This window comes from Electrona antarctica, assembly GCF_951216825.1.
Source record: "Electrona antarctica genome assembly, chromosome: 14".
Taxonomy (NCBI): Eukaryota; Metazoa; Chordata; class Actinopteri; order Myctophiformes; family Myctophidae; genus Electrona; species Electrona antarctica.
The window spans coordinates 4932484-4959875 of NC_136795.1; the positions used below are offsets into that span (position 1 = coordinate 4932484).

The following is a 27392-nucleotide window of genomic DNA, read 5'->3' on the forward strand; positions in this document are numbered from 1 at the left end:
CTCGAAATTTAAAAAATGTCTTCTAAATCCTCCAGTTTTCTGAAATAAATATTTTCACGATTTTGCAGCTTGTAGATCTGCTATTTCTCAATAGCTAAACTATAACATAATGTTTAAAACACCAAAAGGGGTTCCCGCCCAAAGTGGGTTAAATTAACACCCAGAAAATGGCCAACCGAGCACATTTCTATCTATAAGGCAGTGTGAAACTGCTTTCATGTACTTTTAAAAAGAGTACATGAAAGCCATTAAAAGAAAGGTCCTATGGAATTGTACACAGCTGGTGCCAAATGATTAATTGATTACATCACTAGCAAGTAAACAAGTTTCAAGCTTGCAAGGCGTCACGGACAGTGTGAGCTTGTAGATTGGCCACATCACAGGCAGTGGGATGTTGCTTCGCATGCTGTGTTACAGCAAATGAAGAGACATCACTTCAATTATGATGATATAGTGTATAGTGTCCCTGATGAAGGCTTAACCGCCGAAACGTTGGATTCATTTGTCTTACCTGCTGCGTCCTAATGTAATATTGGCACTCTGGCTGTTGGCGTGTGCTAACCCTAACCCACCTTCTTGTTTTTTCAAGGTTTCCTCTGCAGTTCTCTCCCGTGTGCCGGCACCGCTACAAGGACTTTGGTGTGCTTTAGCATCTTTGTACACAATAATGTAAAACTCACCATATATATATATATATATATATATATATATATATATATCGCCTTTATTTTATATTTTTTATAGAGGGACAGACAACGCAAGGCAAAACGGACTCTGTCGAGGCCTTTAGCCCCCCCCACAATGCGACGCGTTGTGAGCTTGTAGATGTACCAAGTGTAAAATGACTTATACTGGATCTCTTGTCCACTAGTCCCTTCGTAACATTTTAGTCTAGTTTTTATTTGTTGACGAAATTGTCAGTATATTTAGTCTTGGTTTTAGTCGTCATAGTCGTCATTTAGTTTTCGTCAGTGAAAAAAGGTAGTCGACGACCATTTTTCCTCTTAGTTTTAGTCGACGAAATCAACACTGGTGTGTGTGTGTGCGTGTGCGTGTGTGTGTGTGTGTGTGTGTGCGTGCGTGCGTGCGTACGTGTTACCTGGTCTCTCTCCTTCATCATCTCATCCAGCTGGACGATGTAGGTGTTCATGCGGTTGCGGTACATCTCACAGTCCTTCTGCAGCGTGGAACACTTCAGCTCCAAATCCTCCTTCTCTTCCAAGTACTGCACACACACACACACACACGCACGCACACGCACGCACACGCACGCATGCACGCACGCACGCACGCACGCACGCACACACACACCGATGAAGCGAATTTATATTTTTATATTATTGTGGTGGCTAACAAACATATTTGCCACTCGGCTAGGCAGGGGATAGGGAAACCGTCTTTGACGCGTTTCAAGTAAGTCAGGATTGTCCAAACAGTGCAACTGCTGTTGGGTGAGGTTCCCATTTATTTATATTACCGACAGGCAAACAGCATACTTTTGTCAATGCATGTTATTAACGGTAAAAAACCGTATAATCTCCCCCTGTGTGTCCCCGTGCCATGCCATTCCTTCCAGGGCTCATTCACCTGTGATCCCTATCACCATTACTGCGGCACTCCTCCCCCCAAGGTGAACCCGCCCACAACCGGCTCAAGGCACCTAGGCAGAATGGCTCCTTCAATTATATTTCTTATCGTTGATGGACTTGTTTTCAGCTGTGAGCTGAGAAACAGCCAGGCTGTAATCCGCTATCCGCCATAGACTAGATAAGGGCCGTAACTCAAGGAGTACAGGTCGCAGGTCACACAGCTACCAGCAGCAGTAGAGTAAGGTCACAGGTCACAGGTCGCAGGTCACACAGCTACCAGCAGCAGTAGAGTAAGGTCACAGGTCACAGGTCACAGGTCACACAGCTACCAGCAGCAGTAGAGTAAGGTCAGGATCAAGGAGTACAGGTCACAGGTCACACAGCTACCAGCAGCAGTAGAGTAAGGTCAGGATCAAGGAGTACAGGTCACAGGTCACACAGCTACCAGCAGCAGTAGAGTAAGGTCAGGATCAAGGAGTACAGGTCACAGGTCACACAGCTACCAGCAGCAGTAGAGTAAGGTCAGGATCAAGGAGTACAGGTCACAGGTCACACAGCTACCAGCAGCAGTAGAGTAAGGTCAGGATCAACAGTATAAAAGACAAACTGAAACTCACAGAAAAACACAAACATGGAGTCTATTTTTATTTAAAAGAGCATTCAGTGATTTGGGTGATTTGGAAAAAAACCCGGTCCACCCGGTAACAAGATGTGCACATGCACGCTCTACAGTGGGGGAAGTACAACTGACCAACAGCACGTGCACCAATGCCCGCCCCACTCGATCATGATTGGAGGAAGGCCCCTCTCATCCTGATTGGATGAAGGTTTTGCCACCCGCCACCAAAACTGAAACTAGGGTTTTTTGACCCCAGGGGCTCACTGGGGACAGGGAGGAACTCCTTATATGGTCAGCACACTCTATAGTAGGGAGGATTATCCAGAAAAAAAGAAAAAACAAGTGATATTTGAATTAAGTCAAATCACTGAATGCTCCTTTAAGGTCATTAACCGAAACACAGGCTGTTTCAGTAATCATGCGTACAGTAGCTTGCCAGCTACTTCAGGCAGATGTACTCGAGTGGGTCACATGCATGCACACCACTCTGTGGATACAGTTCAGCAATCAGCAGTGCTTCTCAAAACAATGTTCAAGTCAAATTGATACTTGGCCGCGGACCCCCCATCTGTACAGACTGGCACGCAGCGAGCTTGTAGATCTGCTATTTTATGAAGTGATTTTGGGCAGGAACCCCTTTTGGTGTATTAAGCATTATGTTATGCTTTAGCTGTTGAGAAATAGCAGATCTACACGTTCATAGCGCGGCACCGAGTGCCGTGCTATGAACGTGTAGGTCTGCTATTTTTGAAAAATCGTGAAAATGTGGCGCAAATCTTTGAATATATATTCTTTCAGAGTGAACATTTTTAACTCAAATCTTTGCTTCTGGGGGGTCCCTGGAACTACATATTTTGAGATGGGGTCGGCGGCCAATTACATATAATTCTAGGGGTCCTTGACATGAAATAGTTCATAGAACCACTGACATAGAAACATAGGTTTTTCAGAAAACTGTCAGGATTTAGAAGGCATTTGTAGAATCGTCCTCAGGTCTAAATGGGTTATAATGATTGTGATGCTCTAGTAACTTTTGCTCCCCCCCCCCCGCCTCCCCCCCCCCGCCGCCCAAGGGGCAGCACAGTATGTAAGTGAGATGTGTCTCAGCAGCTAACCGATTTGGTGGCAAATTTAAGCTCACCATATTCTACTGTTGGATCCTGAGTACAAAACTGGGGTTGGATAGATCAGGGGTTCTCAACGTTTTTGGCCGGGGACCCCCGGAAATGCTTTGGCAATGTCTGCTACAATAACCTTAAACCATTTTGGGCGGGAACCCCTTTTGGTGTTTTAAGCATTGTTATAATTTAGCTATTGAAAAATAGCAGATCTACAAGCTTGTAGCGCGCCACCGAGTGGCGCGCTACGAGCTTGTAGGTCTGCTATTTTTGAAAAATCGTGAAAATTAAATTTAAAAAAATATATATATTTTTTGAAAATAATTTGGGGACCCCCTAAAATAATTTGGCGACCCCCGAGGGGTCGCGACCCACGGGTTGAGAACCCCTGGGATAGAGGACACAGTCTGAGAAAACCAGTACCCCAGCCAGCACCACTCGCCAAGCCCTGTCCTGACTTGGAATCCCCTGCAGGGAAGCGGAAGGGGAGGGTGGGGATGGACAACGACACCTAAAAACACCTGGAGGTGAAATGAAATGAAATGAAATCTATATTTACCCAGGGTATCTGGGCTAAGCTCAAGAACTTGTTTCCAGCCAGGCCCTGCTCATAGAACACATTTCATCGTAGTGGTTGATGCCTTGTTCAAGGGCATTTCAGCGGTGGTAATTTTAACGTGTCGGACGGCTGGTTCGAACTGGGAACCTTCCGGTATCTAGACCGCGCCGCTATCCGTTCGGCCACCGCTGCCACAGGTGAAGGTGAAGAGAATCAGCTGGCGTGAGGCAGAAAGGACAGCCCCAAAACCGTGTTGGACGGAGAACAGTCATAGATGGCCTATAATTCTACACTGGGAGCGATGGGCCTACGGTAAGTAAAGTATTCCACTGTTTCTCCTCTTGCTGTCACATGCCACTGCACACTGGTATGTGCTTTCTTTGCACTCACCAGCTCCCCAACTCAGGGGCGCAACCAGCGTGACGCTAGCCTGGGCACCATTTCATTTCGGGTATATGATCCGGTCGGGAGCGGATGATATCGTTACGTCAAGTTGTAGTATCGGAGGACAGTGTCGGTAGGCCAATCACAGGCAGGCGGGGCGTTGATTGATTGATTGATTGAAGAATTTATTAACAGTTTGCAGAATTACAGTACATTTCAAGCACAAACTCAATACAAAGGCTGTTAACTGTGAGTGGACGACCCAATTAAGCATTACACTTGTTTCCAACAGGGTCCACCATGTTCAAATCATCAAAACATTTAGAGACGTACAAATAGACACTTCTATAGACAGAACAGGAATTCATCAAAAAGGAGGTAAAAAGGGAAAAGAAATATATACAGTACCATGCCTATGCTCGGACACAAACAGAATTCACGCGTCTGTGTGCCGTCGGCCCGTCTGTAAAGAGCCATGAGCCGGGCGGGAGGGAGGGAGGGAGGGGAGGGGCAGCAACACCGCCGGGTAATCTCCACACTGACTTGAGACTTGACAAACAGAGCCATCTAAGCCAAAATATCCCAAAACAATGTCCGGGGAACAGAACTGTTCCTTTTCCTCAGACTACTTTTACTTTAATTAAAAGGTAAGATGCAGTGGCTGTAATTGGGTCAAGGATCTTGCTTTCGTGAGCAATGGTGTACGAGATTGGTAATAAATTGGTCAAATCATGACATTATCTGGGGGAAATAAATAAATAAATCTGCGTCGTCGTCGTCCCACGCAATTCTAGCCTACCTAAAGGTAAAATCCACCCGCCGCTTATGGCTTGAAACAATTTAATTCTTTACTGTTGATCATTGATCATGCTGAAATGTTGAAACAAGATGCTGAAACAATTGAATGTGTTCGTTGTGAACTGAAAGCGCTATCACGTTATAAGAACCTTCCCCCACTGCCACTGATATAGAAACATGGGTATTTCAGAAAACTGTCATGATTTATAGGACATTTTTTAAATTTCGATGTCAGGCCTAAATGCGTTAAACTGTAATTCGTATATAGTACTCAATTCGTATATAATTCGTATATAATTCGTATATAGTACTCAATTCGTATATAATTCGTATATAGTACTCAATTCTAAATACTATACAGAGATGCTAAAGAAAAGGCGGCGATCCGGGCACTCAAAAGATCAAAAAAAGAGGAGAGGGTGGATACAAATGAAGGTACTTTATTTAGAAAAGACATGTTTCGACTCCAACAGAGTCTTCATCAGGGAAAGTATGAAGAGGACAAGCAAACACAGCCCCTGCCCTTTGACCCTGTCTGTAAAACAACTGCCCTCTCCAGACCACGGATGAATGCAGCATCTACTATGGCGGAAGAAATGCAAAATGCCTGCAAGCTCTGAGCGTTGAGAGCTTGTAGATCGGCTATTTTCGATAGCACTCTCTGCACGTCCCCGCCCACCTAGTCTCGCGTTACCAAACAACTATTCCACAATCTCCGAATGCTATATAGAGTCTGGGACTATAGCCCCCATGAGCTGAGTAACAGAATGCTATATAGAGTCTGGGACTATAGCCCCATGAGCTGAGTAACAGAATGCTATATAGAGTCTGGGACTATAGCCCCCATGAGCTGAGTAACAGAATGCTATATAGAGTCTGGGACTATAGCCCCATGAGCTGAGTAACAGAATGCTATATAGAGTCTGGGACTATAGCCCCCATGAGCTGAGTAACAGAATGCTATATAGAGTCTGGGACTATAGCCCCCATGAGCTGAGTAACAGAATGCTATATAGAGTCTGGGACTATAGCCCCATGAGCTGAGTAACAGAATGCTATATAGAGTCTGGGACTATAGCCCCCATGAGCTGAGTAACAGAATGCTATATAGAGTCTGGGACTATAGCCCCCATGAGCTGAGTAACAGAATGCTATATAGAGTCTGGGACTACAGCCCCCATGAGATGAGTAACAGAATGCTATATAGAGTCTGGGACTATAGCCCCCATGAGCTGAGTAACAGAATGCTATATAGAGTCTGGGACTATAGCCCCCATGAGCTGAGTAACAGAATGCTATATAGAGTCTGGGACTATAGCCCCCATGAGCTGAGTAACCTTTTCTGCTAAGCAACAAGCTATAGCCTTAGATGTTTTCTATTTATATTAGGATAAATATGCACGACTGTAAAGACGAAACGGAAGTGGCGAGGAGGCTCCACTTCCGCTGTATCCGGATACTCATGAGACCTTTTCCGTTGGCCCAGACTGTATGATGAAGCGTTAGTGTAGATGGTGGAGTGTAGATTAGACTGTATGATGAAGCGTTAGTGTAGATGGTGGAGTGTAGATTAGACTGTATGATGAAGCGTTAGTGTAGATGGTGGAGTGTAGATTAGACTGTATGATGAAGCGTTAGTGTAGATGGTGGAGTGTAGATTAGACTGTATGATGAAGCGTTAGTGTAGATGGTGGAGTGTAGATTAGACTGTATGATGAAGCGTTAGTGTAGATGGTGGAGTGTAGATTAGACTGTATGATGAAGCGTTAGTGTAGATGGTGGAGTGTAGATTAGACTGTATGATGAAGCGTTAGTGTAGATGGTGGAGTGTAGATTAGACTGTATGATGAAGCGTTAGTGTAGATGGTGGAGTGTAGATTAGACTGTATGATGAAGCGTTAGTGTAGATGGTGGAGTGTAGATTAGAATGTATGATGAAGCGTTAGTGTAGATGGTGGAGTGTAGATTAGGCGTATAAATTACGTGGAGGAAGTCAGAAGAGGCGAGGACCTCTACTATATAACTATAGCATTACATATCTAACTAATTATATTTATATAATCCCTTTTTTTTCTTTGTCTTTGTTGAAATCTTTTTTTTTTTCAGGCCTATTTTTTACAATTCTTTATTATTTATAATTTGTTGTTAATTTAAAAAAAATTGTTTTATGTTGTATTTAATTGTTGTTATAGTTATAATTATTATTATTTTCCCTTTTTGTCAATGGTGATTGGTGCAGGGTTGCGGGGGTAGGATTTTAAAAATGAGACAAGGAGGCACGCCACTCACCTGGAGAGGCACGCCACTCACCTGGAGAGGCACGCCACTCACCTGGCAAAGAATCAGAAGTATGTTTTATTTGCATTTCTGTATGCCTGTCCTTTTCCTCATAAAATTAAATAAAAATGTATTTAAAAAAAAGGCGAGGTGCAGTGGGCTGTCTTTTGCGCTTCAGTGTTGCTCAGGGCTCTGAGCGGTGTGCACCCCTCAAAATAAAAATAACACTGAGGAAATCATTACCAGTGGAACTTCAAACAAGGATATGCGAGGAAAATGAGGAGAATGGCTGAAGAACCCACCACACCGTCTAAGAAAGAAAACGTGCCGACTCTGTGGAAATAACTTTGACAGTCCGTTGGAATGGTATACTCCAGCAACCAGTGGTTTCTGCTTCTGGTCGACACAATAACAGTGCTGCACTAGGGGGGGGGGGAGAGACCGGGGTTGACGGACAGATCGGTGATCCAATCAGGGTGTGCGTAAATCTGAGCCGCGGCCCTCCCATCTAGGCCAGAAATGTCTAGCGTTAGCTCAGGCTAGGGACAGGCCTTCGTTCGGCTGCCAGTTCCCACCTGATGTTGTGTGGGAGTTCCGATTGGTCCAGAGCGTACTGAATAACTGCTAGCTTACATAACGTTTTAAGACTAGGACTCAAGTCTAAGATGAACAGCTCATCAGAGAGTCTGCCATTTCCTTCCCTTCCTCCAAAGAAGATGATATGATCTCCCACAATGCAACAGCATGTATAACGCAGTGGACATGGTGCATTCCCCTTGGGGTCAACCTTCTTCCAGGAGAAGGTCTCTGGACTGAATTTCCACACATCATTGAAGGTCTGGCCATAGCCTGGCCATGAGCCACCAAATATGTACAGCTCTCCATTGTAGGTAAAGGCTGAATGATAACGTCGCTCTGGTAGAAGCTGTACAGAAGTTGTGTCCATCCAATCGTTGGTCTGTGTGTCAAACACTCTGATGTTGTAGAACGCTTGGCCCACAAATACAAACAACTTTGTCCCAATGATGGTGGCAGAGTGAGCTGATGAAGGACGTGATGGAGTTCCTCTGGTGTTAATTAAAGCCCAGACCATTGTGCTGGTGTCCAACTTGTACATGTCATTAGTCCATCCAGTCAGCCTGGTGCGTCCTCCATGGATAAACATGACCTTCTCCAACACACAGGCTGAGTGGCACCTCCTCTCCTCTGGAACGGTTCCAGAAACCCTGGGTTTGAACCATATGTGGGTGTCGACATCAAATGCATAAAGCACATTGCAGAAAAGCCACCCTCCCCAGATGTAGACTGTATCTTCAACCAACACAGCTGTGTGCCCGTGGCGCATGGATGGAACCTCAAGGTGACCGTCTCCTCTTCCAGGTTCCACTGGAGGTAACTTCTTCCAGCATAAAGACACTGTGTTGAAGACATGGACATCCATCTGTTCCATGTTGTTGATCCCTTCAACACGGTCGCCTCCAAAGGAATACAGTTTGTTCCTCACTGCTACAGCAGCATGGTTGACTCGCTTTGGTCCTACTGCTTTGGAAATGGTCCAACACAACATCGCCATGTCTGTCTGTCTGTCCCTCCCGGTGTCTCTTCTCTCTCTCGACGTCAAGGCTCTATTGATGATTACTTAGGTTAGGACCCGCAGCAGTGGTGTCCGGTTAGAACTTAAACCAGGATGCTTCGACTTCTGCCTTCTCCCTGAAGCCGACCCTTGTTATATATTCTCCGACTATGCTTGTCACGATGACTAAGCCAGTTAGATCTATCCATATATGGTTCTACCACATCTATCTGATATCAGCACTAGGTCGGCTCGGGCCAAATATAGGGATTGTCATACTAGACATGTCATATGTCATATAGCCCAACGTCCTAGTCGGATATCCCCATATATGGGGACTAAATATCCAATGAGCAACTACTCAGATCCAACAACATGACTGGAAGTGAGAGTCTTCGTTACAGCCGTCTACAGTCATTTCCAACACGGTGCATCATCTTATATCTTCTGGTGTGAAATCACACGCAACACAAACTATTGCCATCCCCGACATTAATTTGTGCGGCTGTTCTTCATCTGCACCCTTTTGACCCTCTTTAAAAGCCTGTTCACTCACACTTGGTGTAAACTGTTGGTATATTACAGTTTAAAAACCCTGTGCATTCACACGCAGGGCTCTACCGTGCCTTACCCACAAGCATTAACTATTATCCGTGAATTACGCATTTAGGAGCAACTAAACTCTCTGAGTTTAGTTGCTCTGAGACCAGCCTGCATCGGGGCCTAGGGCATTCACTTCTAGTCATTTTTACTAGTTGACTAGTTGCCTAGTTTACTAGTCGACTAGTTGTTTAACTACCTATTATGTAAAAATAAATCAACTAGTCAACTATTAACAATAAGGTTGACTAGTGGATTTACTAGTCGACTAGTCGACTAGTTGCTTAATGCCCTAGGCCTAGGGCATACATGGGCAACTGGCGGCCCGGGGGCCACATGCGGCCCCTACCATCACTTAATGCGGCCCGCAGGTTAATATCCAAACATTGGTATATTATTGATTTCAGCTAATTACTAGTATTAAAATGTTGTAAAATTGTCTTTTTTATGTCTTTTTTATGTTTTTTATGTATTTGTATTTAGTTCATAAAGTTAACAACTATAACTATAAATGCATTTGAAATTATATACAGATGTTACTTTTCAGGATTCCAATTCAAAATTAGCAAAAACTTATTCAAGATTTCAATTCACATAAAGCAAAACGCGTCGCAATGCGACGTTTACAGTAGCGAATGGAAGCTACTGTATACGTAACGGAGGTTACTGTTTGCATTCACTGTATCAGTGCAGTTCACGGGCGATAAAAACAAAGCGATAGCGACAGGTACAGACAGACAGACAGACATACAGACCAGGAGAAGAGGAAAAGCTGGGTGATGGCGTGTTCTAGGTAGGGTATGTATGGTCTCCAGGGCACTGGACTTTTCATCTTGCAAGGTGCGTGCTCTTTCAGGTGTGTAGGTGTGTGTGTGTGCGTGCGTGTGTTGCATGCGTGCGTGCGTGTGTGTACTTGTATTACCATATTTGTGAGGGCCAAATCCCCCCCCCCCCCCCCCCCCCCAACCTCACAAGTATACGGTAGTAGAACTGTAGAAATGAAGACCATTTTCCCCAAGAAAAAACGCAAGTCTCTTTCATGCACACCTACAAAGGCAACAGGTGCGTAAGGAGGAGACCCAACGAGGGGCCAACGCACTGACAGGTGCGTAAGGAGGAGACCCAACGAGGGGCCAACGCACTGACAGGTGCGTAAGGAGGCGACCCAACGAATGTATGCTGCATTGCATGATGATTCATGATGATAAGAGCGCCCCTCACTTCACACAAGTGTGATTTTTACAAGAGAAATAGTTATTTTATGGTTTTATAGAGTTGGGGCTTACAATTAGGAAAAGATTGAGGTTAACCCATTTTGAGCGGGAACCCCTTTTGGTGGTTACATACAGTACATTATGTTATAATTTAGCTATTGAAAAATAGCAGATCTACAAGCTCATAGCGCGCCACCGAGTGGTGATTTAGAGAACTTTTTTTTTTAAATTTCGACGTCAGGCCTGAATGGGTTAAGCCAAATTCCAATGCCCAAAGCATGGCAAATTATGGTGAAATTGGTGACCTGTCGAAATATGTGACCATATTGTGGACTTCACACAACTTACATGGAGGTGTTTAAATACGTGGCCTGAATACCGCTAGGTTGAACTCTGATAATGAAACATATTTCAGCAGGTCACCAATTTCACCGTAACACCACCATCCATGCATGGAGTGAACGAGTGAGTGAGTGAGCGAGTGGCCCGAGATTTTGGGGTATTGGAATTTGGCTTTAGGGTTTAGGGTGTGAATCAGTACCTTGTCCCTCAACTCCTCAGCCTGTCGGACTTCTTCGTGTAGGTTGTAGAGGCGGTTGACCAAGTCCTGCCTGTCCTCTATTGCCTCCTGTCGGTCGTGTTCCAAAATGTCCACGATGGCCTTGTCCGATTCGTGCAGGGGTCCGGGCTACAACAAACATACACACACACACACACACACACACACACACACACAGAACACATATCATTATGTATGCAATAGAATAGAGTTTCACCAGGATTGACCCGGCTGGCTGGCTCAAGCCCCGCCCACTGAGCAATAGTCAGCTATAGAGCATTGCAGTCCCGCCCCCTTTCATAACGACGAGAGACCCGGAAAATAATCCCCCATTCATTTTCCTCATAGACTTTTCAAAAAGTATTTATTTAAAGACGCTCACGCCGCGGAACAAAGCCAACTCCAGTTGTGACAAATCAAGACAATAAACACAATGTTTCTTTCTAATTATTTGATCGCCCAACATTGTGTTTATTGTCATGATTTGTCACAATTCGAGCTGGCTTGTATCACGGCATCCTGCACGAGATGTAAAAATGAATAAAATAAAAACAAATGAATATCGGGTCTGGATGGCATCTTGGTGAACTCTTACAGTGTGTGATGCCTAATCTGCGACCAATCGTTTAGTGTGAAAGCCACAACAATATAATGACAGACGATTTCAAAAAAAGACTCCTGCAGTGTGAAATGCACAACGATCTGATGACTCGCCGACAACTTTAAAACTCCTACAGTGTGTAGGGGTCATTAGATGTCCTTCTAAAAATGAGTAATAACCGTTAAATAATCGTTATTTAGTTTTTTAGCGGTCTAGGCTTAGCTTAGTTGATTTGCCGTATTTTAAACGTCTATATACTGTACAGACCGTCTATATACTGTACAGTCTATATATAGACGGTCTATGTATAGACCGTCTATGTATAGACCGTCTATATATAGACGTTGAAATGAAGTCTAATCTAAGTCTAGACCGCAAAGAAAAAAAACGTACATTTTCAGACCAGTTATAACCCATTTCTAGACGTCCATTTAGACGTATTCTAGACGTCGAATAGGCTGAGAAATGCTCAGTGGATGAATCGCGCCCATTAATGATATATAATTATTCAGGCGATTCCGGGGATAATATAAAGAATAATGAATAATGGAGTGAAACTAAATGAAAACTCAGGCCGAGTATCAGGGTAACCAGAAGATGCTCAAGGGGCCACAACATCTTAAATGTTTGTTTAAATCAAATGTTTTCAGGCAAGAGTTTACACAACAGAGCCTTTTTTCTGGTATTTGTATAGAACCTGGATGTCTCTTTGCAAATCATGTTCATGCTATAGAGACGTGAGACCCAGAAGTGAATTCCCTGTTCATTTTCTCCATAGGCTTTTCAAAAAGTATTTATTTAAGACGTTTACGCCGCGGACAAAGCCAACTTACGTTGTGACAAACACAACATTTTGGACAGAACAAATAATTACAAAGAAGAAAAACAACAACAAAAAGTGTTGTAAACTGCCGTTTTCTTTCTTTCTTTAATTATTTGTTCGTTTGTTGTCATGATTTGTCACAATTCGAGTTGGCTTTGTACGAGGCTTAAAAGGTCTTTAAATAAATACTTTTTGAAATGTCTATGAGGAAAATGAACGGGGAATCATTTCCTGGGCACTGGTAGGGGAAGTGGGACTGCGACGCTCTATGCATATAATAGTACAAATCATTAGAAATATCATTGCTGAACACGATATTTATTCAAGTGCCACTTCGGGGGTTGAGGGACAGATGATTTGGCCTGTACAGCACATGCTGTGAGTCCCTGATGACTCGCACGCACACAGATGTACACACGCACACACACACACACACGCTACATACACACACACACACACACACACACACACAGATAGCCTAACGGTACCTGCTGCTGCACGATGGACTGCAGCTCCTGGAGCTTGAACTTGAGAACCTCGTTCTCTCTCTCCAGCTCAAAGATCTGCTCTCTCTTGGGCCGGTTCTCGATGTCGTTCTTCAGCTTCAGGCTCTGTCTCCTCTCCATCTTGTACTCCTCCTCCACCTTGTTGAGCCTGTGCTTCAGCTGGTCTATCTGCGGCGCAGCAGGGTTAATAACAACACACCAAATGAACAATGAGGTGAATGGTGCCCATACACGGAACACGGTCTCCTCTCCATCTCGTTGAGCCTGTGCTTCAGCTGGTCTATCTGAGGCGCAGCAGGGTTAATAACAACACACCAAATGAACAATGAGGTGAATGGTGCCCATACACGGAACACGGTCTCGTTGAGCCTGTGCTTCAGCTGGTCTATCTGAGCCTGTGCTTCAGCTGGTCTATCTGAGCCTGTGCTTCAGCTGGTCTATCTGCCAGTGCTTCAGCTGGTCTATCTGAGCCTGTGCTTCAGCTGGTCTATCTGAGCCTGTGCTTCAGCTGGTCTATCTGCCAGTGCTTCAGCTGGTCTATCTGAGCCTGTGCTTCAGCTGGTCTATCTGCCAGTGAGCCTGTGCTTCAGCTGGTCTATCTGAGCCTGTGCTTCAGCTGGTCTATCTGCCAGTGCTTCAGCTGGTCTATCTGCCAGTGCTTCAGCTGGTCTATCTGCCAGTGGTGGTGGAAATGTATACTCCCATTATTCACTTAAAGTCTAACTCATGTTGCTATGATTAGGTGATGTAATGGTGATGTAAAACAAACAGCGACTAATAGCGATTAAACAAACATTTAACTCTGTGCGTGCGTTATGTATGACCCATATACCTCCAGTTGAAGGTCTCTGCTCCTCATCACAGCCATGTTCTTCTCTTCGCTCAGCGTGGCGTACCTCATGGCCAGTTTGTAGTTCTCATCCTTCACCCTCAGCAGCTCGTCATTGTAGCCGTTCCGCTCCTCTTTCATCTTATTGCACCCTAGGAAGAGAACCAACAGGTGTTCACACTGTAGGAGTTACGCTCCTCTCTCATCTTATTGTACCCTAGGAAGAGAACCAACAGGGGTTCACACTGTAGGCGTTACGCTCCTCTCTCATCTTATTGTACCCTATAGGAAGAGAACCAACAGGTGTTCACACTGTAGGCGTTACGCTCCTCTCTCATCTTATTGTACCCTATAGGAAGAGAACCAACAGGGGTTCACACTGTAGGAGTTACGCTCCTCTCTCATCTTATTGTACCCTATAGGAAGAGAACCAACAGGTGTTCACACTGTAGGCGTTACGCTCCTCTCTCATCTTATTGTACCCTATAGGAAGAGAACCAACAGGTGTTCACACTGTAGGCGTTACGCTCCTCTCTCATCTTATTGTACCTTATAGGAAGAGAACCAACAGGTGTTCACACTGTAGGAGTTACGCTCCTCTCTCATCTTATTGTACCCTATAGGAAGAGAACCAACAGGGGTTCACACTGTAGGCGTTACGCTCCTCTCTCATCTTATTGTACCCTATAGGAAGAGAACCAACAGGGGTTCACACTGTAGGCGTTACGCTCCTCTCTCATCTTATTGTATCCTATAGGAAGAGAACCAACAGGTGTTCACACTGTAGGCGTTACGCTCCTCTCTCATCTTATTGTACCCTATAGGAAGAGAACCAACAGGGGTTCACACTGTAGCCGTTCCGCTCCTCTCTCATCTTATTGTACCCTATAGGAAGAGAACCAACAGGGGTTCACACTGTAGGCGTTACGCTCCTCTCTCATCTTATTGTACCCTAGGAAGAGAACCAACAGGTGTTCACACTGTAGGCGTTACGCTCCTCTCTCATCTTATTGTACCCTATAGGAAGAGAACCAACAGGTGTTCACACTGTAGGCGTTACGCACCTCTCTCATCTTATTGTACCCTATAGGAAGAGAACCAACAGGTGTTCACACTGTAGGCGTTACGCTCCTCTCTCATCTTATTGTACCCTATAGGAAGAGAACCAACAGGTGTTCACACTGTAGGCGTTACGCTCCTCTCTCATCTTATTGTACCCTATAGGAAGAGAACCAACAGGTGTTCACACTGTAGGCGTTACGCTCCTCTCTCATCTTATTGTATCCTATAGGAAGAGAACCAACAGGTGTTCACACTGTAGGAGTTACGCTCCTCTCTCATCTTATTGTACCCTATAGGAAGAGAACCAACAGGTGTTCACACTGTAGGCGTTACGCTCCTCTCTCATCTTATTGTACCCTATAGGAAGAGAACCAACAGGTGTTCACACTGTAGGCGTTACGCACCTCTCTCATCTTATTGTACCCTATAGGAAGAGAACCAACAGGTGTTCACACTGTAGGAGTTACGCTCCTCTCTCATCTTATTGTACCCTATAGGAAGAGAACCAACAGGTGTTCACACTGTAGGCGTTACGCTCCTCTCTCATCTTATTGTACCCTATAGGAAGAGAACCAACAGGTGTTCACACTGTAGGCGTTACGCACCTCTCTCATCTTATTGTACCCTATAGGAAGAGAACCAACAGGTGTTCACACTGTAGGCGTTACGCTCCTCTCTCATCTTATTGTACCCTATAGGAAGAGAACCAACAGGTGTTCACACTGTAGGCGTTACGCTCCTCTCTCATCTTATTGTACCCTATAGGAAGAGAACCAACAGGTGTTCACACTGTAGGAGTTACGCTCCTCTCTCATCTTATTGTACCCTATAGGAAGAGAACCAACAGGTGTTCACACTGTAGGCGTTACGCTCCTCTCTCATCTTATTGTACCCTATAGGAAGAGAACCAACAGGTGTTCACACTGTAGGCGTTACGCTCCTCTCTCATCTTATTGTACCCTATAGGAAGAGAACCAACAGGGGTTCACACTGTAGGCATTACGCTCCTCTCTCATCTTATTGTACCCTATAGGAAGAGAACCAACAGGGGTTCACACTGTAGGCGTTACGCTCCTCTCTCATCTTATTGTACCCTATAGGAAGAGAACCAACAGGTGTTCACACTGTAGGCGTTACGCTCCTCTCTCATCTTATTGTACCCTATAGGAATAGAACCAACAGGTGTTCACACTGTAGGCGTTACGCTCCTCTCTCATCTTATTGTACCCTATAGGAAGAGAACCAACAGGTGTTCACACTGTAGGCGTTACGCTCCTCTCTCATCTTATTGTACCCTATAGGAAGAGAACCAACAGGGGTTCACACTGTAGCCGTTCCGCTCCTCTCTCATCTTATTGTACCCTATAGGAAGAGAACCAACAGGGGTTCACACTGTAGGCGTTACGCTCCTCTCTCATCTTATTGTACCCTAGGAAGAGAACCAACAGGTGTTCACACTGTAGGCGTTACGCTCCTCTCTCATCTTATTGTACCCTATAGGAAGAGAACCAACAGGTGTTCACACTGTAGGCGTTACGCTCCTCTCTCATCTTATTGTACCCTATAGGAAGAGAACCAACAGGTGTTCACACTGTAGGAGTTACGCTCCTCTCTCATCTTATTGTATCCTAGGAAGAGAAACAACAGGTGTTCACACTGTAGGCGTTACGCTCCTCTCTCATCTTATTGTACCCTATAGGAAGAGAAACAACAGGTGTTCACACTGTAGGCGTTACGCTCCTCTCTCATCTTATTGTACCCTATAGGAAGAGAAACAACAGGTGTTCACACTGTAGGCGTTACGCTCCTCTCTCATCTTATTGTACCTTATAGGAAGAGAACCAACAGGTGTTCACACTGTAGGCGTTACGCTCCTCTCTCATCTTATTGTACCCTATAGGAAGAGAACCAACAGGTGTTCACACTGTAGGCGTTACGCTCCTCTCTCATCTTATTGTATCCTATAGGAAGAGAACCAACAGGTGTTCACACTGTAGGCGTTACGCTCCTCTCTCATCTTATTGTACCTTATAGGAAGAGAACCAACAGGTGTTCACACTGTAGGCGTTACGCTCCTCTCTCATCTTATTGTACCCTATAGGAAGAGAAACAACAGGTGTTCACACTGTAGGCGTTACGCTCCTCTCTCATCTTATTGTACCCTATAGGAAGAGAAACAACAGGTGTTCACACTGTAGGCGTTACGCTCCTCTCTCATCTTATTGTACCCTATAGGAAGAGAAACAACAGGTGTTCACACTGTAGGCGTTACGCTCCTCTCTCATCTTATTGTACCTTATAGGAAGAGAACCAACAGGTGTTCACACTGTAGGAGTTACGCTCCTCTCTCATCTTATTGTACCCTATAGGAAGAGAACCAACAGGTGTTCACACTGTAGGCGTTACGCTCCTCTCTCATCTTATTGTACCCTATAGGAAGAGAACCAACAGGTGTTCACACTGTAGGAGTTACGCTCCTCTCTCATCTTATTGTACCCTATAGGAAGAGAACCAACAGGTGTTCACACTGTAGGCGTTACGCTCCTCTCTCATCTTATTGTACCCTATAGGAAGAGAACCAACAGGTGTTCACACTGTAGCCGTTACGCTCCTCTCTCATCTTATTGTACCCTATAGGAAGAGAACCAACAGGTGTTCACACTGTAGGCGTTACGCTCCTCTCTCATCTTATTGTACCCTATAGGAAGAGAACCAACAGGTGTTCACACTGTAGGCGTTACGCTCCTCTCTCATCTTATTGTACCCTATAGGAAGAGAACCAACAGGGGTTCACACTGTAGCCGTTCCGCTCCTCTCTCATCTTATTGTACCCTATAGGAAGAGAACCAACAGGGGTTCACACTGTAGGCGTTACGCTCCTCTCTCATCTTATTGTACCCTAGGAAGAGAACCAACAGGTGTTCACACTGTAGGCGTTACGCTCCTCTCTCATCTTATTGTACCCTATAGGAAGAGAACCAACAGGTGTTCACACTGTAGGCGTTACGCTCCTCTCTCATCTTATTGTACCCTATAGGAAGAGAACCAACAGGTGTTCACACTGTAGGCGTTACGCTCCTCTCTCATCTTATTGTACCCTATAGGAAGAGAACCAACAGGTGTTCACACTGTAGGCGTTACGCACCTCTCTCATCTTATTGTATCCTATAGGAAGAGAAACAACAGGTGTTCACACTGTAGGCGTTACGCTCCTCTCTCATCTTATTGTATCCTAGGAAGAGAAACAACAGGTGTTCACACTGTAGGCGTTACGCTCCTCTCTCATCTTATTGTACCCTATAGGAAGAGAACCAACAGGTGTTCACACTGTAGGCGTTACGCTCCTCTCTCATCTTATTGTACCCTATAGGAAGAGAACCAACAGGGGTTGACACTGTAGGCGTTACGCTCCTCTCTCATCTTATTGTATCCTAGGAAGAGAAACAACAGGTGTTCACACTGTAGGCGTTACGCTCCTCTCTCATCTTATTGTACCCTATAGGAAGAGAACCAACAGGTGTTCACACTGTAGGCGTTACGCTCCTCTCTCATCTTATTGTACCCTATAGGAAGAGAACCAACAGGGGTTGACACTGTAGGCGTTACGCTCCTCTCTCATCTTATTGTATCCTATAGGAAGAGAACCAACAGGGGTTCACACTGTAGCCGTTCCGCTCCTCTCTCATCTTATTGTACCCTATAGGAAGAGAACCAACAGGGGTTCACACTGTAGGCGTTACGCTCCTCTCTCATCTTATTGTACCCTATAGGAAGAGAACCAACAGGGGTTCACACTGTAGGCGTTACGCTCCTCTCTCATCTTATTGTATCCTATAGGAAGAGAACCAACAGGGGTTCACACTGTAGCCGTTCCGCTCCTCTCTCATCTTATTGTACCCTATAGGAAGAGAACCAACAGGGGTTCACACTGTAGGCGTTACGCTCCTCTCTCATCTTATTGTACCCTAGGAAGAGAACCAACAGGGGTTGACACTGTAGGAGTTACGCTCCTCTCTCATCTTATTGTACCCTATAGGAAGAGAACCAACAGGGGTTGACACTGTAGGCGTTACGCTCCTCTCTCATCAGTGTCCCACTGTGTTGATGCGGGTAGCAACATCAGCTAGCATTACGATCGAATCAAAAAATGGATTAAACAATACAAACCCTCAAACCCGAGAATCTCGGGTTTGGCGGACTAGGGTACTAATTTACACCCTTGTGTTCCTCGTTTGCGGTGGGCAGATGGTTAAGTTCTTAGCTTACGTATGATTCATGATAACTACTTCTTATCTACAGTATATGATGTATTGCCATTCTTTTTGTTCTTCCATCCATCCATCCATCCATCCATCTTCAACCGCTTATCCGTAGTCGGGTCGCGGGGGCAACAGCTCCACCAGAGTGCTCCAGACTTCCCTCTCCAGAGCAACATTAGTGACTTCCTCCTGGGGGATCCCGAGACGTTCCAAGGCCAGTGAGTCGATGTATTTCCTCCAACTGCGCCTTGGTCTGCCCCGGGGTCTCCTCCGCTTTTTGTTCTTGCTTAATGTAAGTCGCTCTGGATTAAGAGCGTCTGCTAAATGCCTAAATTGTAAATTGACTAACGCTCAATGTAAAGATGGCACCATTTCTGTCGGAGGGCTATGAACAGTTGAGAAACGCCTACCAGTGACATCATTGGTAATTTCAAACAAGGTTTATTTTCTTTTTTGAGGGCGCTGGCCCCTCCTATATTCAGCTATCAGTGTAGATTTTTGTCTTACACAAATTAAATTCCGATTGACAATGAATGGAGATTTTTTACCTCATAGTGTCTGAGCAAATAGGCATAGTGTCTATTATACGTCACGATGATGTACAATGATACATCACTTCACACGGGTGTGATTTCTTTTTACATCTATTATACATTTGAAAAGGTGTGCCCAAAACGCTGTTCCCAGGACAGGAACAAAAGGCACCAGATACTACGTCACTGACACACTGCAACACACACTGCAACAACCCACTAAACACACTAACACGTCACAGACTTACCCTCCTCATGTCGCGCAGCACGGCCACACTCAACATCACACGCGTAAAAATGGTCATTGCACTGCCACTAAAGCCGCCTCCCCTCCAGACTCACAAACAACGAGTAAATAAACACACACACAAACACGCCACAAGCACCGACACCCCCGCCTAATTTGTTGCCAGGTCTATGCAAACAAGCCCAGAAAAAATGCCATTCAACACGCTACTTACAACTCGCTTACAATTCGCGGACCTGGCAACACTGCATCCTGTTTTCCCATTGGCTACGGTTGCTACAACACGCATTTGCACTGCATGCTGGGAGCAACACAGCTTAATGTAGGGGTCACCGATTGCTGTGCTACATCCCCCTCATGTTCTCACCACCCCGTTCGGCTACACCACACACACTAACCTACACAATTCTCCACATGCAACACAGGGCCCTTATTGGCTAGCCCCCTCACATGGCGATCCCCACGCTGCAAAACACAGGGCAGCCTGCCACACACACACACACACACTCATTCTAACTTGGATGGACAGCGCCGCGATTACATACACAGTTTACCATACGTCCTCTTTTGGGGGCCTGTCCGGCCAGTCCGGGTGGTTTTATAAATTCCTTCAAATGTCCGGGGTTTTACACGTATCGCCTGTAGTGTATCGCTACGCTCACAGACCATTCACACCAATGTGTATTACAATGCACGTTCAATGGTTCGTAGTGGAAAAACACTGTGAGAGGTGGACTTTCAGCCCGAACCCCGGAATGTGTATTCTTCATAACTCTGCATGCGCTGCACGCTGACACCACTACCACTGGTCCCGACCGCAGATCAGAGAAAGGCTCGCTGGCTGCTCCGCTGTCTGCAGATAGACAGACAGCGGAGAACTATCTCATCATTGACATGCAGAAAAAGTAGGCTGCTGTTTTCTTAGCTTTGTGACTGACCAATGACAAGCACATTGTATTGTCTGCAAAGGAACTATGTGTCTGTCACAAATACACGTTCTGTCCTGCAAGCCCATGTCATGTCAACACAGACAAGGCAGCTGTGCGCGCGGTGAGTCCTGCAAATTATAATGACCCAATATTAATTTGTACAACCTAGCAAAGCATAAGATATGATGGTTTGGATAATAGGCTGGTCTCTCTTTTTACAACAGATAAGCCATTGCATACAGGTTCTCAAACTTCTTCATTTCAAGGACCCCCATAACTCTGACAGTCAAACCAAATGGACCCATAAGAGTCCCATTTGATTCCATTTCTACAGTATCAGAGTTCAAAGTTATAAAAGACTCCATTTGGTTACATTTGTACACTCTCAGAGTTACAGACCTGTAAGGGTCCATTTGGGTCCATGTGTTACACTCTCAGAGTTACAGACCTATAATGGGTCCATTTGGAACCCCCTCAAGGAACCATGAGGGTCCCTGGATCACACCTTTCAGAGCCACTGCTTTAAATAAATACATAACTAATATAGAGCATATTTGATCCATTTATTGATAGGCTATAGATTCTTTTGACATCTCAATTTAACAGAACCGCCCACGCACGGCACATGCACGACGTGCACGACGTGCACGCGCATGTGCACATCCACATCCACATGCACGCGCGCATGTGTCCTCTTTTTGCTCATTCAGAATATGGTATGCCTACACAGTTAAAATAATGCAAACACGCAAATCGCACGAACGACTGCGTCGACACCTGGCGTGGAACAAACGGGACGAACCGAGGCGCATATATGGATAAGAACAACAACACTACACGCGCGCGTGCGCACGCGCTGCAACACAAAACAGCTGCATAAAACGCGTGTCACTGTGGACTTCTGTATCTGTGGACTTCTGTATCGCAACGCGGGCCAACGCAACTCTGGGATGAGCGGGCCGAAGGCCCGCGAAATTCTAGTGAATGACGTGTAAAAATGTCACGAGGCGGATTTGACGCAACCAGTGCACGCACAATGATACATACGCATGCTGTGGTTGTGTTGCCTGCTGCACACACCAGACACCTCGGCACTTCTGTGGAAGAGCATTGTTTTTCTCAGTTGTGGTGAGAATACCACAGACATGTCATGGATTAGAATCTGTGCCAGTCATGACGAAGGGTGTGTGATCTGTGTTGCACCACAGTGCCATCCACCTCCTTTTGTCATTTTCCACTGCCCTATACCTATACAAAATCCCCCTGGGAGAAAACGTCTTACTGCGCCGACCACATGATCAAAACAACCTGCTGTCAAGTGTACAGTATAGTTCAAAGTCCTAGTGTTGCGTGCCATCAGCACTTTCCTGTCCCAACCTCCCTGTCCTGACTCAATGAGCGCGTGTGCATCTACGTATGCATCTACCCATTCACACACACATTCACACACCGATGGCAGCGGAAACTATGCAAGGCACCAACCAGCACATCAGGAGCAATTTAAGGTTCAGTGTCTTGCTCAAGGACACTTCGACACTAACTCTGGGGGACCCCGGGTTCGAACTGGCAACATTGCGGTTACCATCCAGCCACTCTACCCCTGAGCCACCGCCACCACGAGTTACTGCTTCCCAGCATGCATTGCACTGTTGCACTGTGCGAGGCAGTTGCGCGACGATGGAAGAATGCTCCACTTCCGCATTTGACCACCACATTTTGGTGGTCAAATGCGGAAGTGCTAACGAGCGCTCCATGTTAAACCCCAGCTGCGCGGGGTTACCTCGTGCTAAATGCAGGGGCCCGCCTGCAGTTCCAGCTCTGACCACTACGTCTCGTGGCGTCAACGTTGGCCAGCCATTCTGGGGGCTTGTGTTGCACAGAGAACTGGGACCCATTATTAAAGAGCAACATGTAAGTGGTGTCGTGTTAGGCAGCTGACGTGAGGTAACTGAATTGGTTAGGCAACCGACTGCCGTGTAACGCGACACACACCCGGATGTTTACCCGGATGTTCTCGACAGCAGACGAACAGCGGCGGCCATTGCTTAGCTCTTTTATAGTAAGATGTAAATCTCTGTGACTTATTAACACTCCCATCGCCCAGGACGAAGTTCTTTGTCCTTTCTATTAGTAACGCCCGACGCTCAGGACGAAGTATTGTCCAAAAGACGAAGTTTATTGATACGAGAACAGATCGCATGGCTGTATAGCCCAGGCGCGCCTGCTGGGCTCTCCTCTGTGACGCGCAAGAGTGAGGCGTCATTGAAAAACTCCCTCCCCTGTTTAGCTGATGAAAACGAAAATCTTAAAACATTCATAAATCGCGATCTAAATCATCCCGTCTTTTTCTGAAAAAAGATCCTGTGTTAGACGGCGCTCCGCGGTCCAGTCGCTAGTCTCGATAGATTTATTCTTGTCTCCCGTTGTTGTCGATCGACTCTATAGTGCTGTGGCTATTGTTAGCTGCTACACAACATCATGAACTTCCGGCCGGTCCGTCCGGAAAAGGCGTCCGTGTTTATAAATTAACTGGGCGCATGAATGTAATGGATTAAATAGTTCCGGGCAATTAAAGTGTTAACCACGCAATGTTTAGCCAACATTGACTTCATTATTCAGGTAAATTCGGTAAACAGAAAATGTAAACACATGCAAAACCTCAAAAATAACGCCACTGTTAACAGGAAAATGTTGCATTTACTGTACGTTTTAATGGCCAGAGCAGTCGTTTTCACACTTAGGAATGAATTCAATCCATCTTATCCGTAGTCGGGTCGCGGTGGCAACAGCTCCACCAGAGAGCTCCAGACTTCCCTTTCCAGAGGTCAATTCAAGGAACCCCTCAGGGTACCCTGAACCCCTCAGGGTACCCTGCAGGCCTGCACCCCACTTTGGGAACCACTGGGACCAACATTGGCCCAATTGACTTTGACTTACTGACTCTCAGCTTTACTTGCTACTATAATTAGTACAGAGAGGTAAGACCGGAAGGAGGGTAAACCTACAGTACTCTTATCTCATGTGTCTTACTCTGTTGGAAGGCCTGCAGCTCCTGGTTAGCTAGCCGTAGCTTCTTGTGCTCGTCCTCCAGCGTGCAGTGCTTCCTGTCGAGCTCGGCCTGCTGCAGCGTCTTGGCTTTGGACTGGTGCTGAAGCTTCATCACCTCGTTCATCAGGAACTGGGTCAGACCCTCATGGCCCTCCTCTACTGGAACGAAAGGAACGGAGGACCATATCGAGAAGGGGCCGTGAAAGAGAAAGTAGAGACGGAGAGAGAGAGAGAGAGAAAAAGCATTATGGTAGGAGAACGGAAAAAGTCCTATTTTGAGGTATTTTCTACATAGCCAGAATTGGCCATTCTACCCCCCATTTTCCCAATTATAGTTATTTTTCATCTATTCCACAGGTTTTGGTTTTTGACATTTCATTTAATTTGTGTGTTGAGTACCGGTGTCTGGTGTTTTGTAGCTCTTGTTTGTCTGTGTTTATTTATATAGGCTACATAGAAAAAAAGAATAATACAAAAAAAAGCTGAATAAACACACAGATGTCCTTTAAAACAGCAGAGATGTGTATAGGAATTGTTCCACCTGTGCATGCGTGCGTGTATATGTGTGCTTGTAGCACTTTGAGATTTGTTTCAAAAAATATATATATTATTATTAACCCATTTTGGGCAGGAACCCCTTTTGGTGTTTTAAGCATTATGTTATACTTTAGCTATTGAAAAATAGCAGATCTACAAGCTCATAGCGCGGCACTCGGTGCCGCGCTATGAACTTGTAGGTCTGCTATTTTTGAAAAATCGTGAAAATGTGCCTCAAATCTTTGAATATATATTCTTTCAGAGTTTCAGTTTTTACTTTTTCACTCAAATCTTTGCTTCTGGAGGGTCCCTGGAACAACATATTTTCAGATTTTTTTTAATTTCGACGTCAGGCCTAAATGGGTTAATCCCCGTGTGTCCAAACCTACTATACGTCCACCTGCGAGTGTCTCACCTACGATGGTGGAAAAGCGGCGAGTGGGTTCCTTCTTGGTGACCAGCTTGTACAGTTCAGGATAGTAAAACTCCAGACTCTCCAGGAACGCCACATATCCCCTCTCGCCTTTGGTTTGGAGGATGTCGAGCAGACGGCCTGTTGGAATCAGAAATGAAACACAGTGGATTGCATATCATTACAGAAAAACGCTGTAGTGACCATGGAGGCTATGAGAGGTGTTGCCAAAAGTATAGGTATAGGGCAGTATTATGCGTGTCTTAAGTACCAGGTCTTATTACTTAACTTAAGACCTGGAGGTGTGGCCAATGCTGTTTGGCCACTCAGAATAGCCAAATGGCATTGATCACGCCTCCAGGTCTTAAGTTAAGTAATAAGACCTGGTACTTAAGACACGCATAATACTGCCCTATGACTTTAAAAAGGGTATCTTTGAAAAACAAAGATACCCTTAAAGAGCAACATTTTGGCAAGTGTCTGACGGTGTGCGGGACCTTTTCTTTGTTCTTCAAAGATACCCTTTTTTTTATGTATTCTCTATTGCCCTATACGCACCTGTCACTAGTCTTCTGAGGTGTGCATCGGCCTTTTGCTAAACACAGTATGACTTTAACATCCAATTGAAGAGAAAGTAGCAAAGTCCAATCATGACACCAAATTCTTGGCTTCGATACACAGAATTTGTATATACATGGGCAACTGGCGGCCCGGGGGCAACATGCGGCCCCCACCTTCACTTAATGTGGCCCTCAGGTTAATAGAATACTGATATATTATTAATTTCAGCTGTTACAATTCCAAACATGCAAACATGACCCGCTTGAATTACTTACAGTCTAAATTAGTAGCTTGCTGAGTAGTATTACAAATAATGTTATTGTCTTTTTTATGTCCAATATATTTGTATTTACCGTATTTAAAGTTAAAATGACTTTTCAGGATTTCAATTCAAATATAGCAAAAATAGCCGATCTACAAGTTCAAAACACGCGACGCGTTTTGAACTTGTAGATCGGCTATTTTTGCTACGACATGCATGCAATGTGGCCCCTCTGGAGTGAGTATGGAAATATAATGGCCCTCTCCATCGTCAAAGTTGCCCACTCCTGATATGTGCTAGCCTAGGACAGATGCTAGGTTTGATGATTAGGCTACCCACTGTCCTAATTAATTTGGGACACTTAACTTTGTTGTTGGTTGACTGCAATTCATGCCATTTAGGCCTCATTTATACTGCAGACACATGCAGTCAAATCTGATTCAAATCTGATTTATTGTCTCCACCAGGCCGAAGGCATGGTGAGAGAGTATGTTTTGCACTCCGTCCGTGTGTGTGTCCGTCCGTGTGTGTGTGTGTGTGTCCGTCCGTGTGTCCTTCCGTCCGTCCGTTACCAGCTAATCTCCGGCACCGTTAACCCGGTCGATGCCAAACTTTGCACACACACTCCCTAGATGCCAACGATGAACCTCTGCCCCGCATTTTCCACAACGGCCTGTTATAGCGCCACCATGAGGCAGCTTTTCCCATTTGCTACCTAAAACTGCACCGATCTGCGTGAAACCTTGCATGCACACTCCCTAGAGGCCAAGGACAAACCTTTGACCTGCATTTTCCGCATCTGCCTTTTATAGCGCCACCAGGAGGCCGACTTTTGTAAAACACATTTTTGGATATTACTCCTCCAGATTCTGTCCAAAAACAAATCGTTACACAGTATCTCTATGGTCATGTGCTCAAGTCGGATCTGTCCGATATTTCATATTCCACTCTAATTGGCTATAATTGCCTTTCACAGTTTGCAAGATTGCCCCGTTTTGAACAAAAGCCTCAAATCATGAACACAGCATGCAATTTACGTGAAATCTTTCACACATTTTCTTACTAGGCTGAGGAATATATCCCACCCTTTTCACATTGGCCTGTTATAGCGCCACCAACAGGTTGATTTTTGCAAAACAGGTTATTGGAACAAAATGCCTCAAATCATCCAATTGCCATACAAGGCAAACATGTTTATATTACTACTAAACATTTTGCCAAACATCTCACACAGTCCTATCCTCCTGGTGGAGACCTGTGCCCAGAAGGGCACTTTTTCTAGTTTAATTTGCAATTGTGACCAGATCGGATCTGTGTGTTCAGACTGGGAGCCAAACCTAGCCTGAATCAGATCTGTGTGTTCAGACTGGGAGCCAAACCTAGCCTGAATCAGATCTGTGTGTTCAGACTGGGAGCCAAACCTAGCCTGAATCAGATCTGTGCCACATTTTGTTTAATTCAGTCTGAAAGCAAACAAGTCACATACAAGTCAA

The 27392-nt window shown here is 45.2% G+C and overlaps 1 protein-coding gene across 1 annotated transcript in view; it reads right to left on the minus strand.

Moving 5' to 3' along the window:
* Positions 1–27392, minus strand: part of card11 (caspase recruitment domain family, member 11) — a 62383-nt gene that overhangs the window by 27203 nt on the left and 7788 nt on the right. The window contains exons 3-8 of the mRNA XM_079521511.1: positions 25080–25217; positions 24110–24283; positions 14053–14201; positions 13203–13388; positions 11273–11419; positions 1100–1225 (exon numbers count right to left, since the gene is read on the minus strand). Coding sequence (XP_079377637.1) covers positions 1100–1225; positions 11273–11419; positions 13203–13388; positions 14053–14201; positions 24110–24283; positions 25080–25217 — 920 coding nt within the window. The remainder of the gene's footprint in view (positions 1–1099; positions 1226–11272; positions 11420–13202; positions 13389–14052; positions 14202–24109; positions 24284–25079; positions 25218–27392) is intronic.